Source organism: Ranitomeya imitator, chromosome 1, assembly GCF_032444005.1.
Source record: "Ranitomeya imitator isolate aRanImi1 chromosome 1, aRanImi1.pri, whole genome shotgun sequence".
NCBI lineage: Eukaryota > Metazoa > Chordata > Amphibia > Anura > Dendrobatidae > Ranitomeya > Ranitomeya imitator.
Window position 1 is genome coordinate 337,547,500 of NC_091282.1, and position 16,087 is coordinate 337,563,586.

Genomic DNA, 16,087 nt, shown 5'->3' on the forward strand with positions numbered 1-16,087 from the left:
TGGCTCGGAGAAAAAGATTTTACAGGGAGTGCACAAATTATTGGGGGACACAGACCGTGCAATCCCTGGGTGGGGACAACATCAGATCAGGCCTTGTGAAACTGTAACTTACAAGTGCGCCACCCCGGCCTACAGAGTCCGCCTGTCCAGACTCACATCTGTGGAAATCTGGGAATTATAGTGCTTCAAGAATACAAGGGCACTGGACGAACCCGCAAGCTTGCAGGCGTGCTTTGCCGATGCCTGGTTCCTGGGACCATTAAGGTCCCAAAGATCTAACGGTATACGATAGGGAAGAATCACTTGTGATGACTCCCTGCGAGGAAGTCCATATTTGCAGTTTTGTTGCAATAAGACGGAAAAATACTAGTTCCGCCAGCGAAGAAGACCTGACATGGTCAGTGCGGATCTCCCAGGATCACTGGGGCCCTTCCTGCTTTCGAAAAGATCTCGGAACTAGTGGAAGAGGGGTTATGGAAACTGGTATCATGGAAGAACCAGAGCATGCACTGCAATTGCTTTTGGATCTGGAGGCCGAACCATGAACTTAGAGTACATTGGCGTTCAGTCTGGACGCCATCCAACCTACATCTGGAGTGCTCCAGAGAAGACAGATCTGATGGAAGACTTCCGGGTGAAGTTCCCACTAACATGAGGCGGGTCCCTGACGGTGTCTGCCGCCCAGAATTCTACGCCTAAGATGTGTAGTGCCGAGATCACCGAATGATAGATCGTGGCCCAACAGAGAATGTGAGGTACCTCGGCCATGATGCCTGACCGTGGGTACCTGCTAGATGATTGACGTATGGCACAGACGTGGGATTGTCCGACTGAATCGGATGGGGTGATCCGCCAGAAGGCAGTGGACCTGCTGTAAAACTAGCCGTACCATTCGGATCCCCAGAACAATGATCAGGAGAAGAGGACTGGCATCGGTAGTCACTAATAACCATGAACCGGGAAAAAGGATCTCCCCTGGATGAGGAAGGAGCTCAGAGACTACCCTCTGAAAGCCTGTTTGACCTGCAGAAAAAGAGAGGAGCAAAGGAAACCGCTTCTATTGTCGTCACCAATTTTCCTCAGAACCCTTCTACCAAATCGAATGGAATGAGGGGATGAGTGAAAGTGCACGAGCTCCCTGTTGAAGAGCCATGGCCTTGTCTCAAGGGAGAATCACGAACATTCTGGAAGATTCCAGGATCATCCTCAAAAAGGATATCAGCTGGGCTGGAAATGAGGAAAAACTTGTCTATGTTTAGCTGCCAGCCCAGGAGAGAGAGGGTATTCCAAGAGAAATAGACAACTCAGTGCAGTCCTGGAAGAACGGCTAGAAAGTCAACCAGATAGGGCAGGACGACCACGCCTCTAGGCTGCAAGAGGAAAATGACAGCCACCATAACCCTTGCGAACATTCTGGGTGCGGTAGCAAGACCGAAGGACAAGGTCGTGATTTAAAAAATGCTGTTCGCGAAAGGGAAAGCGAAGGAATTTTTGAAGAGGGGAAAACATAGGAATGTGAAGGTAAGCATCCCGAATGTCGGTGGATGCCAGAAACTCCACTTTTTTCAGCTGAAGTAATGGCTGAGCGAAGGAACTCCATCTGAAGGGGGACCTTGTCAAGCTTGGTAGTAGTTTGAGGTTCAGGGTCGGTCTTAGGCTAGGGTCACATTGCGTTAGTGCAATCCGTTTAGCGCTAGCGGATTGCGCTAACGCAATGTTTTTTATGGGGCCGCGTTCGGGGTCGCGGTAACGTCCCCGCTCTCGCAGATCCCCGATCTGCGAGAGCGGGGAACGGACCGCGGGCGCGCCTCGGACGCTGCAAGCAGCGTCCGCGGCGCGCCAGGAATCTCCGGCGCGTCTCTAGCGCGTGCCGAACATGGCACGCGCTAGTGTAGCGCATTCCCATTAGCGTGAATGGGCGTGTTAACGGCCGCGTTGCACGGCGTTAATTTCGCCGTGCAACGCTGTCCGTTTAACGCGGTCCCATAACACAATGGGAACCCAGCCTTACTTTTTGGTCCCCTTTTTGGAACCAAGATCCCTTAGATCTAGACCGTCCTGGACAACTGATCCACTGCTGGTTGGGTCTATAGGAAACATGCAATCCTTTGTTTTTGAGTGGGGAACACTCCCAACTTCTCACCAGATAACCGATCACTCTGGTAAGGGAGTGATGTCAGAGGCCTGTTGAACGCAGAGTACGCTTCCATTCTCTGAGCTATAATGTCCTTCTGAGTGAAATGGCATTTGCTGCTGACAGCGCCACGCAAGTAGATGCATCCGAGAGGCGTGAAGCAGCTGGTCTCCTCGCTCAAGAAATTTAATTGACCAGCTGTACCGTCTTCGGGAGAAGGTTAATGTTGGAAAACAAAGTAGATAAGGTCTCTGACCAGGAGACCATTGCTCTAGCAACACATGCGGGGGCTAAGGAAGGGTAGAGCGCTGAACTGGAGACTGCAAGACGGAACGGACCAGATTTGCTATCTGACAGTCTGTTGTATTTTTAATTGATGACCCATCGGGCAGGGATCCTGATTCTACCTGGTTAATATGCCAAATGGCAGAATGCGCGGCTGCATGCAGAAAGTCAGGAAAAGCCATCTCTTGCAACGGCTGCTCTCTTTTGACGGTGCAGAGTTAAAATGATGAACCTTCGATCCACCATCCTCTTAACAGGGAAGTGGAGAGGGATCGTCTGCCTTCTTGCATCATCTGCTACATAGTGGAGTTGCAGAGGGGGGGGGGGGGCGGGGAGTGTTCGGATGCCAAAAAGGAGCATCTGTACATCCACAGAGTTAAGGTCTCCGGGTGGACAGGGCTGGTTGTCCGGTGTTAGGCCTGGCTGCAGAAGAGGATACATGGAGGCGACACTCCATGTGCTCGTCTATTGATGGTGTGGGGAGATCGATGCCCTTTAAAAGGACCCGACGCCCCTAAGAAACAGACCAGGCATGGCATCTCACATCTTAGGTTGGTATACGTGGAGGGGACACCCCACGTGTTTGCCTATTGGCTGAAAAAGGATACCGCGCTAGCAGAGGTTTCTTTCCAGTGGACCGCTTATCCGGACGCTCCCTGTCCGTGTGAATGGCAAATGCTCTGCGAGGGAGTTTAGTTTCTTCATGAGGGACACTGCGTGATCTAGAGTAGAACCGAAGTCCTCGTCAATCTATAAAGATTGGTTGATGATCTCAATAGGCAAAGCCATCCTTTACTGAAGTTCTAGAGTCCAAAACCAAGGCAATATCCAATCCATATTCAGAGACTTGTTCTCAGCAAATCATTGGTGAGGGATCAGGAAGTGAAACTTCAGTTTTCTAGGCGCGGGTACGTTTCTAGAAAACTTGCGGCTCCCGCTAGCCGACGGCTCGCATGAAGGAAAGGGACCATCTATATTGGTCCTGCGAGCACTCAGAGCCAGAGGGTTCATGAGGGATTCAATCTCTTGGTCAGAGAATCCATGGGTTGCAGCAGTATCTAAGCCCACTCAGGGAACTAGGTACTCTGGGATAAGCTGGGATCGGCGGCGGAGGGCTCCTGAGCTCATTTAGGGTGACCGGCTTCGGACTATTCATATGCCTTTAAGACAGGGAATACTGGTAATGTGCCTTTAAGACCAGGGAAACCGGGTCATGTGCCTTTAAGACCAGGAATAATTCCGACAAGCATCCAGGATCGCAGAGCGGCGTTGGAAAAAAAACACGCATGCCAAACTACTTCACTGCTTTTAAACAAGCTATACTTGCCTTCAAACTAGCCCTCACTTCTGCTAAATAGACCTATTTCACTAACCTTGTATCCTTACTATCCTACAACCCAAAACAACTGTTCAGCACATTTAACTCTCTCCTCCGCCCACCACTGCCACTTCCAACTCCCTTAATCTCTTCCGATGACTTTGCCACCTACTTCAAAAACAAGATCGACCAAACAAGGCAAACCTTTACTGTTCCACCACCCCATATACCAGACCTCTGCCCATCCCTAATAACTTCCCTCTCCAACATCACTGAAGGAGAACTTACTCACCTTTCCAAATCACACCTCACCACCTGTGCACTGGACCCCATCCCTTCCCACCTGCTCCCCAACCCCTCTAACATGCTCATTCCAGCCCTAATCCATCTCTGCAACCTATCGTTATCTTCTGGTACCTTCCCCTCTGCCTTCAAACATGCCACCATCACACCCATCCGCAAAAAAGCTAACCTTGACCCAACTGCTATGCCCAGCTATAGCCCCATATCACTGCTCCCGTTTGCTTCTCCTTGAGCAGCATGTCCATGCTCAACTTTCCTCCCACCTCTCATCTAACTCTCCTTGACAACCTCCAATCTGGCATCCGCCCCCACCACTCCACTGAAACTGCTCTGACCAAAATTACTAATGACTTACTCACAGCCAAAGCTAACAGACAATTTTCCATCCTCCTCCTTCTCGACCTGTCCTCTGCTTTCGACACAGTCAACCACTGCCTACTGCTACAGATTATTTCTTCCCTTGGCATCAAAGGCCTTGCCCTGTCCTGGATCGCCTCATACCTTTCCGACCGCACATTTAGCGTTTCCCGCTCCCACACTACCTCCTCATCCCGCCCTCTCTCTGTTGGAGTCCCTCAAGGCTCTGTCCAAGGGCCCTTACTTTTTTCCATCTATACCCTTGGCCTAGGAAAACTCAAAGTCCCATGGCTTCCAGTACCACCTGTATGCGGATGACACTCAGATCTACCTCTCTGGCCCAGATGTCACGTCTCTGCTGTCCAGAATCCCGAAGTGTCTGTCAGCCATAGCCTCCTTCTTCAACTCTCGCTTCCTAAAACTCAATGTAGACAAAACCAAACTCATCATCTTTCCCCCATCTCGCGTCTCTCCCCTACCTGATCTATTATTGTAAACAGCCCCACGCTCTCTCCCGCACCTGAAATCCGCTGCCTCGGGGTAACTCGACTCTGCCCTGTCCTTCAAACCGCACGTCCAAACTCTTGCCACCTCCAACTAAAAAACATTCCCTGAATCCGTCCCTTCCTAGCCCCACAATCTACTAAAACTCTTGTGCATGCCCTCATCATCTCCCGCCTCGATTACTACAACACCCTCCTCTGTGGCCTCCCCGCTAACTCCCTTGCACTACTCCAGTCTGTCCTCAACTCTGCTGCCCGGCTAATCCACCTCTTTCCTCGCTACTCCCCCGCTCCTCCCCTTTGCAAATCCCTCCACTGGCTTCCAAATCCCCAACGAATCCAGTTCAAACTACTAAAGGTACCTTCACATTTAGCGACGCTGCAGAGATCCAGACAACGATCCCGATCGCTGCAGCGTCGCTGTTTGGTCGCTGGAGAGCTGTCACACAGACAGCTCTCCAGCGACCAACGATGCCGAAGTCCCTGGTAACCAGGGTAAACATCGGGTTACTAAGCGCAGGGCCTGGTTACCAGCGTAAAAGTAAAAAAAAACAAACACTACATACTTACCTTCTGCTGTCTGTCCTCAGGCGCTGTGCTTCTCTGCACTGTGTAAGCACAGCGGCCGGAAAGCACAGCGGTGACGTCACCGCTGTGCTCTGCTTTCCGGCTGGCCGGCGCTGACAGTGCAGAGAAGCACAGCGTCGGGGACAGACAGCGGAAGGCAAGTATGTAGTGTTTGTTTTTTTTTTACTTTTACGCTGGTAACCAGGGTAAACATCGGGTTACTAAGCGCGGCCCTGCGCTTAGTAACCCGATGTTTACCCTGGTTACCAGTGAAGACATCGCTGAATCGGCATCACACACGCCGATTCAGCGATGTCTGCAGGGAGTCCAGCGACGAAATAAAGTTCTGGACTTCTAGCTCCGACCAACGATGGCACAGCAGGATCCTGATCGCTGCTGTGTGTCAAACTGAACGATATCGCTAGCCAGGACGCTGCAACGTCACGGATCGCTAGCGATATCGTTCAGTGTGAAGGTACCTTAACACTGATCTACAAAGCCATCCACAACCTGTCCCCTCTCTACATCTCTGAACTAATCTCCCACTATCTTCCCTCACGCAATCTTCAATCTTCCCAAGACCTCCTACTCTACTCCGCACTTATTCGTTCCTCACACAACCGCCTCCAAGATTTCTCCCGAATATCCCCTATCCTCTGGAATTCCACGCCTCAACACATCTGATTATCCACCACCCTTGGATCCTTCAGACAGAACCTGAAAACCCATCTCTTCAGGAAAGCCTACAGCCTGCAATAACCATTCTTCTGCCTCACCAACCGCCCGAGCTGCCACATCCCCGACCTTCTGTCTCTTCCCCAGTATCCCGTAGAATGCAAGTCTGAAAGGACAGGGTGCTCTACCCTCTGTACCAGTATGTCATCATAAATTTGTGTACTGTAAATGATATCTATACCCTGTATGTAACCCCTTTCTCTTATACAGCACCATGGAATTAATGGTGCTATATACGATAAATAATAATAATGTACCTTTACGACTAGGGAATACTGGTCATGTACCTTTTAGACCAGGCAGGAGATATTCGTCATGTGTCTTTAAGCACAGGGGGAAGATGCAGGGGAAGAGAGCAGTACTTCTTTATCCGGTTGCAGAGTCGTTGTGCACATTTAATGCAAAACCATAGCCCCTGTGTGTGTGAGCGCAGGCAGGGTGGACCAAGATGGCCACCAGGAGTTGCAGAGGTGGTAAAGTCTCGAAGAGAGGTGCCAATTTGTGGGGCGGAGCCACAGACGAGATGTGGGCGGAGCCTAGTGACTTCCATTTATAGGCCCAAGCCGGGGCCTAAATTTCTACAGTCGGCGTGGGCAATACCAGGGGTAGAAGTGAGGGTGTGTTGCCGAGAGAAACAATTGCTCCCGAGCCAGGGAAGAAGCGCCAGAAAAGTGGGCAGAGCCACCTTAGCGCACCCTAGTGCACGCGCCGCTTCCGGGATGTGGCCTGCACATCCGGCCGAAGCCGGGGCTAAATTTTTGTAGACGGCCGTAGTGTTACCTGAGGAAGGTGTGCCCCAGGGAAGCCATGGCTGAGGCTGCCTGTCGGCATATGAATATCCCACTGCAGAGGCCCACTGCGGACTGGATCCACTCCATCAGTGCGCGTCCCCGCATGGAGCCGCCGCAGATGACTGTGTTTCAGGCCTGAGGAAGGCGCACGCACTCTACTGTTCTGCTGCAGGTTACGTATTGCAGCGTGGACGGTGCAGGGATAGAGGGATAAACCGCAATCCACCATCCCTTTTATTAGGGAGGTGTTAGGGAGGTGGAGAGGAGCCGTCCACCTCCTTGTACCATCCGCTTTAACAGTGGTGGGACAGTGGGGGCTGCTCAGATGCCGAAGAGAGGGTGCCTCTGTACATCCACGGAGTTCGAGCCCCCCGCATAGACAGGGCCAGTTGTCCGGTATTAGGCCTGGCTGGGGAAGAGGGTACGTGGAGGCGACACTCCATGTGCTTGTCCGTTCAGGGTGTGGGGAGATCGGTGCCCTTGAAGGGACCAGTCGCCCCTATGAATTAGCTCAGGCGTGGCACGTCACAGGAGAGGATACGGAGAGGCGACGCTCTCCGTGCTCGCCTGTTGATGGTTCGGGGAGTTCGGAGCCTTGAAAGGATCGGTCGCCCCTTCGTTGTAGAAAGTAAAATAAAAAATGTAAAAAGGTAAAAATAAAATAAAGAGTTTTGGGTCTGAATAGCAAACCCGTCCGTGTGCCTCCGGACACTAAGCAAGAACTGGATAGCTGAGAGCCAGCAGGAGGGTGTATACGGCAGTCTGTGTCCCCCAATTAGGGGAAGGAGAAAATAAAAATGTTACTGATCTTTGAATATAGTGACAAACAAAAGACTTTTTGTATGTATTTTTTTTCAGCCCACTTAAAAAAAAAATGAATAAATAATTTTGGAACCATGATTTAGAGTAACTTTTACCATGAAATATACTCTGTAAAAACAAAACACAAAAAGCCATAGCAGAACTGCATTTTTCCTCTCAATTCCACCACACTTGGAACATTGAATGGTAACATGAATGGCGTTATTAAAAATTACAACCCGTCCTACAAAAAACAAGGTGTCATATTGGATGGAAAAGAAAAAAGCAAAGATGAAAATGGTCTGTGAAGCGAAGATGTTAATAAATTGTTAAAAATTAGAAAGCCTCATTACCTGGGTGGTGGTGATACAGGTTTTTGAACACTAAAGCACAAACCGTGAGCTTGATTAGGACCATGGTAAGGATCCTGTCCTAAAATTACAACCTTTACCTAAAAATCCAAACAAAATATAAAATTAGCACCTAAGGAGGAGATAAAGAATATAAATACATTAAAAAAAAATGTCTGACTGGGGAAATTCTTTTCTTTATACCAGATTAGACCCTGTGAATGAGTCTATGACTAAGGCTACTTTCACACTTGCGTCGTGCACTGCACGTGGCAATGCGTCGTTTAGGAGAAAAAACGCATCCTGCAAAATTACTTGCAGGATGCGTTTTTTTCTCCATTGACTAACATTAGCGTCGCATTGCAACGCTTAGCCACACGTCGCAACAGTCGTGCGACGGTTGCGTCGGACTGTCGCCACCAAAAACGTTGCATGTAACGTTTTTTGGTGCGCAGTTACCGTCTTTTTCGGCCGCGCATGCGCGGCCGGAACTCCGCCCCCGCCTCCCCGCACCTCACAATGGTTGCGCCGTGTTTTGGCGGACCTTCGGCAGCAAAAAACGTTACATATAACGTTTTTTGCTGCGTTGTGTCCGCCATTTCCGACCTCGCATGTGCGGCCGGAACTCCGCCCCCACCTCCCCGCAACTCACAATGGGGCAGCGGATGCACTGGAAAAATGCATCCGCTGCCCCCGTTGTGCGACGGCCCCGTACCAACGCTAATGTGAAAGTAGCCTAAAGCTAGTTTCACACTTCCGTCTTCTGGGCAAAAAACGGATCCTGCAAATGTGCTTGCAGGATGAGTTTTTTGCCCATAGACTTGTATTAGCGACGGATCGCGACAGATGGGCACACGTCGTATCCGTCGTGCGACGGATCCGTCGTGCTTTGGCGGACGCGACGCACAAAAAAAGTTCAATGTAACTTTTTTTTGTGCGATGTATCTGCCATTTCCGACCGCGCATGCGCGGCTGGAACTCCGCCCCCTCCTCCCCGCTCATCGCAATGGGCAGCGGGTGAGTTGTAAAACTGCATCCGCTGCCCACGTTGTGCTAAATTTAGCACAACATCCGTCGGTACGTCGGGCCGACGGTTTGAGACGGCCCCGTACCGACGGAAGCGTGAAAGTAGCCTAAAGTGATGACAATGACTGAAGGCTCTAAGTACAATAAATATTAGCATGCCAGCACTGTATTAGATTTTAGTAAAATGCAGTAAAACGCAGCAGCATAAATTGGCCTGGGATACAATAAAAATAATCTTTATTTTTGTATAGCGCTAACATATTCCGCAGCGATTTACAGTTTGCACACATTATCATCGCTGTCCCCGATGGGGCTCACAATCTAAATTCCATATCAGTATGAGTTTTGAATGTGGGAGGAAACTGGAGTGCCCGGAGGAAACCCACGCAAACATGGAGAGAACATACAAACTCCTTGCAGATGTTGTCCTTGGTGGATGGACTTGAACCCAGGACCCCAGCGCTGCAAGGCTGCAGTGCTAACCACAGTCACCGTGCTGCCCAATGCACTGCAATGGTTGAAAAAGCAAAATTTGCAGCATTCCAGCAATGAAAGACATCATGATTTGGTAAAGATTTTGCAGCTGTGGAATGGAAACTGAAGAAAATCTGCAATGGCCAGCCACTTCACATGTGTGGAGTAATACATTTGAGCCTCAAAGACCATGCAATGTTTTAAACATTTTCTCTTTGTGCTGGTCAAGCAGATTAATAGAATAAAATATAAGTAATTTTTGCATCTTTTTTAACTCTTTATTGAAAGATTCCACAGGGTAAAGTTACAAACATATAATATCACAGTATATGGTTAGAATGATCAAGTCACCCTTTACAATAATAAGTAGGTAACAAAACACGCTCAATAATAGAGTAAACAAATAAAAACTTAGGATCATTTCCAATATGAAGCACTGCACACTCAATTGAATTAACAGGTTCTCTATCAAAATTCAGATCACGTACCAATTTGGGCATAATAAAAGTACACTCTTGCAATTTACACACATCACCTTCCATGTTGACAGGGACCAACATCAGTGTTCATATCGGGAGATAGATGAAGTTATGGCATTAGGGGATAGATGCGATGTCACCCCCAAAATTGAAGGTGAGCTAAGCCCACCAGCATCAGGGACTTATCTACAGCATTCAGAAATGATCCTGAAAGATGAGAAAAAGAGGTTAGATTATACTCACCCAGGAGCAGTCCCGCTGAGGTCAGGTCCGATAGGCGTCGCGATCCGGTCCGGGGCCTCCCATCTTGTTACGATGACATCCTCTTCTTGTAGTCACGCTGCGGCTCCAGCGTACTTTGTCTGCCCTGTTGAGGGCAGAGCAAAGTACTGCAGTGCGCAGGCACTGGGAAAGGTCAGAGAGGCCCGGCGCCTGCGCACTGCTGTACTTTGCTCTGCCCTCAACAGGGCAGACAAAGCACGCCTGCACTGGAGCTGCAGCGTGAGGACAAGAAGAGGACGTCATCGTAAGAAGATGGGAGGCCCTGGGCCGGACCGTGACTCCCACCACAGCGGGACCACCCCTGGGTGAATATAATCCAACCTCTTTTTCTTATCTTTCAGGTTACATCGGGGGCTTATCTACAGCATTAGAGAATGCTTATCTCATCTTCGATTGTGGGGGTGACTGATTCACCCTTAAAGGGAACCTCACCATCTCTCCCATATCTTATGGAACTTCTGGGAACATCCTCTTTTTCTATATAATATGTCTACCTTAGTGCTATTGCTTTCCTAGCAATAAATAGAACCTCCCGGAGAAATATTTTATCATAGTGCAACCACAGTTCTTCATCCACAACACCCAAGATACATAACTCTGGACTACATTCAATGGGTATCCCAATTACCCTTTCTAATGTAGTTATAACTTAGCTCCAGTATCTTTGTATTATCCAACAACTCCAAACAAGATGCCAGAAGTCCGTTCCTAATTCCCCACACCTATGACATTCATCAGTTACCAGTCTGCCGAATGCTATGTCGTCTACTCAGGGTCAGGTAAGATTGATGTAGGATATATAGTTGTATTAACTTATTATTTGCGGCTGGCGACACCATTGTAAGTGCCTCTAGGGCATCATTCCACTGATCATAAGTGATAGAAGTGATTAATAGCCACCATTTACTCTCTACAACAAGTTGAGTAGACGCCATCCTGGAGTTTAGTAGAAAGGTATATAGAGAGGATATTACGCCCGAGGGGCCTTGGGTTGTTAGCACTCCTATCAATGGGTATCTGGATATTCGCATCCTTGGAAACAGAAACTGATGAATTATGGCATGTCTCATTTGCAAATATCTATAACAATCCCTGAGGGATGTCAAATTTTATATGAATTTGTTCAAATGATAATAAAGTGTTGTTAATCCATACTGCTTCCAGAAAATTTCGTCCTGTAAGTTTTTGAGGTGTGGAAACTCGGGATTATCCCATAACCAAGTCTCTCCCATTTGGTCATTATGCGCTTACTTTCTCACCACACCTGTATTGCCAAACTATGTGCAAACAAAAAACCTTGTGGCGGTCTACTCTGTGTTCCAAATTATTATGCAAAATTGGATTCAAGTGTCATAAAGATTTAATTATTTTGTTTTTCAAATAAACTCGTGGATGGTATTGTGTCTCAGGGCTCAATGGATCACTGAAATCAATCTTAAACACATGTGATAATTAGTTTTCCAAGTGATTCTAATTAAAGGAAAGCTACTTAAAAATTATGTTCCACATTAAGCAGGCCACAGGTTTCAAGCAATATGGGAAATAAAAAGCATCTCTCTGCTGCTGAAAAGTGTTAAATAGTGCAATGCCTTGGACAAGGTATGAAAACATTAGATATTTCACGAAAACTTAAGAGTGATCATCATACTGTGAAGAGATTTGTGACAAACAGAGCACAGACAGAGTTCATGCAGATAAAAGCATAATGAGGAAGGTTTCTGCCAGACAAATTAAATGGATTACGAGAGCGGCTGCCAAAATACCATTACAAAGCAGCAAACAGTTATTTGAAGCTGCTGGTGCCTCTGGGGTCCCTCGAACCTCCAGGTGTAGGATCCTTCAAAGGCTTGCTGTGGTGCTACTATTCGGCCACCCCTAAACAGTGTTCACATGCAGAAACGGTTGCAGTGGGCCCAGACATACATGAAGAATAATTTTCAAACAGTCTTGTTTACTGAGGAGTGTCGAGCAACCCTGGATGGTCCAGATGGATGGAGTAGATGGCCAGCATGTCCCAACAAGGCTGCAACGTCAGCAAGGAGGTGGAGGAGTCATGTTTTGGGCCGGAATAAGGGGAAACAGCTGGTAGGGCCCTTTAAGGTTCCTGAAGGTGTGAAAATGACCTCTGCAAAGCATATAGAATTTCTAACTGACAACTTTCGTCCATGGTATAAAAAGCAGAAACGTGCCTTCAGGAGCAAAATCATCTTCATGCATGACAATGCATCTCATGCTGCAAAGAATACCTCTGATTCATTGGCTGCTATGGGCATTAAAGGAGATAAACTCATGGTGTGGCCACCATCTTCCCCTGACCTCAACCCTATAGAGAACCTTTGGAGTATCATCAAGCAAAAGATCTATTAGGGTGGGAGGCAGTTCACATCAAAACAGCAGCTCTGGGAGGCTATTCTGACTTCATGCAAAGAAATACAAGCAGAAACTCTCCAAAACTCACAAATTCAATGGATGCAAGAATTGTGAAGGTGATACCAAAGAAGGGGTCCTATTAACATGTAACTTGGCCTGTTAGGATGTTTTGGAGTTAAATAGCTTTTTTGTTCAGTGAATTTTAACTCCTAATGCTGAACATTCCACCAATGAGCATTTACAGTTCTTCAAAACCTATCAAATGTTTAGAAATTCTACTGTGCCTAATAATTTGGAACAGTGCATTTTGAGTTTTTATTCATTTTGGAGATTATACTGTTATCATTGGGATGTTTCTTCAATAAAATTCGATGTATACTCTTACGGGTGATGACTTTTATTAGACTGACTGTCATTTGCACCAACCATTTAGGAAAACCTGAGAAAAATACCGGATTACGTACCGGTAATGCTCTTTTATAGAGCCCACGACAGCACCCACTAGAGAGAGGGGATCCGCCCCTAGGAGCAGGAAACCTACAGAGAGATAAAAGGGGCGGCCCCCCCTCGCTCCTCAGTTGTTTTACAGAGAATAGGAGGAACCGCCGCCAGGTTTTAGTTAACAGGTTCGGGTATATCCATATATATACATATTTACAACCTCATTATATCTTTCTAATATTTACACCTCACCAAACAAGCACCATGTGCAACTATATACAGAAAAGGGAGGGATGTGAACGGGTGCTGTCGTGGGCTCTATAAAAGAGCATTACCGGTACGTAATCCGGTATTTTCTATTCGCCACGACAGCACCCACTAGAGAGAATTGCAGAGACTATAGACTGGGTGGGTTTACTGAGTCAAGGACCGATACACCAAAAGTTAGATCAGAAGCAGAGGATAGATCTAATCTATAATGCTTATAGAAGGTATTCGGTGAAGACCAAGTTGCAGCCTTACATATAAGGTCTATTGGCACATTTGCCCTTTCTGCCCAGGAAGTCGACAAGGCTCTTGTAGAGTGCGCTCCCACATGCATTGGAGGATCTTTCCCTCCGGCCTTATACGCCAAGATTATTGCCTCTCTGATCCAGCGAGATAATGTGTTCTTTGTGACTCCGGCACCCTTGGTTTTACCCTGAAAAGACACAAAGAGAGCCCTACTCTTCCTCCAGTCCCTAGTTCTCTCTAAATAGGCTAAGACAGTCCTTTTTACGTCTAGGGTGTGAAGTCTTTCTTCTTCTGGAGTTGAGTGGTTCTCATAAAAGGTAGGTAACTGGATCTCCTGGGATCTATGAAAGGTAGAAGCCACCTTAGGGAGATAACAAGGATCTGTTTTTAAAAGTATCCTATCTGATGTTACCACAAAAAAGGGAGGATCTATAGATAAAGCATGAAGATCACTTACTCTTCTAGCAGAAACTAATGCCACTAATAATACCGTTTTTAAAGAAATATTTTTTAGTGAGGCTGCATGGAGAGGCTCAAAAGGTGATTGAGTCAATGCATTTAGGACTATTGATAGATCCCACTGAGGGACCCGAGGTATGCTAATTGGTCTCGATCTCTCACAGGCAGATATAAACCGAGATATCCATTTATTACCTGCTACATCAAAATTAAAAAGAGCTCCTAAGGCTGACACCTGCACTTTCAGAGTGCTTACAGAGAGTCCTAATTCCAGACCTTTTTGTAGAAATTCCAATATTGGAAATATAGGAATATCAGCGGAAAGTTGTGTAGTATGGAATTGAAGGAATTTCCTCCAAATTCTGACATAAATCCTGGTAGTTGAGGGTTTTCTACTTTTCATCAGAGTATCTATTAACCCACTAGAAAACCCCCTGAGATTTAGTAACTGCCTTTCAAACTCCATGCAGTTAAATTCATGCCTTTTGCCTGAGGATGAAGGAACGGACCCTGAGAGAGCAGGTCCTTGGATTGAGGCAGAATCCACGGGTCCGACACTGACATCGCCCTCAGCCATGAGAACCATGGCCTTTTGGGCCAGAATGGGGCTATTAATAGAATTCTTGTTCCTTCTTCTCTTATTTTTCTTATTACCAAAGGTAGTAGATTCAATGGAGGAAAAGCATATGCCAGGTCGAAAGTCCAGGGCACTTGGAGGGCATCGAGTATGTCCGGCTTGTCCTCTCTGTTTAGAGAGGCAAACATCCTGACCTGTCGGTTGGCTCTTGTGGCAAACAAGTCTATTTGAGGAATACCCCATTGCGCTGTTATCATTTTGAAAATTTTTCTGTTTAGCATCCATTCCCCTTGATGAAGGGTGTGACGGCTCAGAAAATCGGCACGAAAGTTGTCTGTGCCCCTGATGTGAACTGCTGATAGTGATAGCAGATGACCTTCGGCTAATTCCATGATGTCTGATGCCAGCTGCCTGAGTCTGTCCGACCGCGTACCTCCTTGATGGTTTAAGTAAGCTACTGCCGTGGTGTTGTCGGAGAACACTCTTGTGTGAGAGCCGCTGAGCTGAGGAAGAAAGTGAAGTAGGGAATAATATATTGCCCTCAACTCTTTGACATTTGAAGAACTATCTAGTTCCGAACTAGACCAAAGATCCTGAACCCACTGATCCTTAAAATGTGCCCCCCAGCCTTTAGGACCAGCATCTGTGGTCACTATACTAGAGGGGGAAATTATCCAGAGAACCCCTTTTGAAAGGTTTTTCTGATTTAACCACCACCTAAGGGAGTGTAATACTTCCGTTGTTAGATAAACTGTTCTATCCAGACAGCCTCTATTCTTAATGTCCTCCTCTAATATAAATTTTTGTAGAGGCCTAGTATGAGCCTGTGCCCACTGGACCGCAGGGATACACGATGTCAGAGAACCTAGTAATGACATGCTCTGTCTGAGTGACATACTACGATTTTCTATTGCTAAAGATACCTTATCAACTATGGAGATTTTCTTATCCTCAGGCAGCTTACAAATCTGGTCAGCTGAATCTAGAAGGAGCCCTAGGAATTTCTGACACTTAACCGGCTGAAGTCTAGATTTTTCCCAATTAACCAGCCACCCCAGGGATTGTAAGGAAACCACTACTTCCCGTAACCTCTGCTCACACTGTAGGGGGTCTTTACCCACAATCAATAGGTCATCTAGATATGGAATGACTAAAGTATCTTTTACTCTTAGGAAAGACATAACATCCAATAGCAATTTTGTGAAAACCCTTGGGGCCATGGATAATCCGAAGGGCATCGCCTTATATTGTAGATGACGAATTTGTCCCTCTATACAGACTGCTACCCGAAGGAACTGCTGGAATAAATGATGTATAGGAAT

General features: G+C 47.2%; 1 protein-coding gene across 1 annotated transcript in view; it reads right to left on the minus strand.

The window, feature by feature from the left end:
• UNG (uracil DNA glycosylase) overlaps positions 1-16,087 on the minus strand; it is a 62,807-nt gene that overhangs the window by 31,559 nt on the left and 15,161 nt on the right. Inside the window, exon 5 of the mRNA XM_069759572.1 lies at positions 8,148-8,245. Coding sequence (XP_069615673.1) covers positions 8,148-8,245 — 98 coding nt within the window. The remainder of the gene's footprint in view (positions 1-8,147; positions 8,246-16,087) is intronic.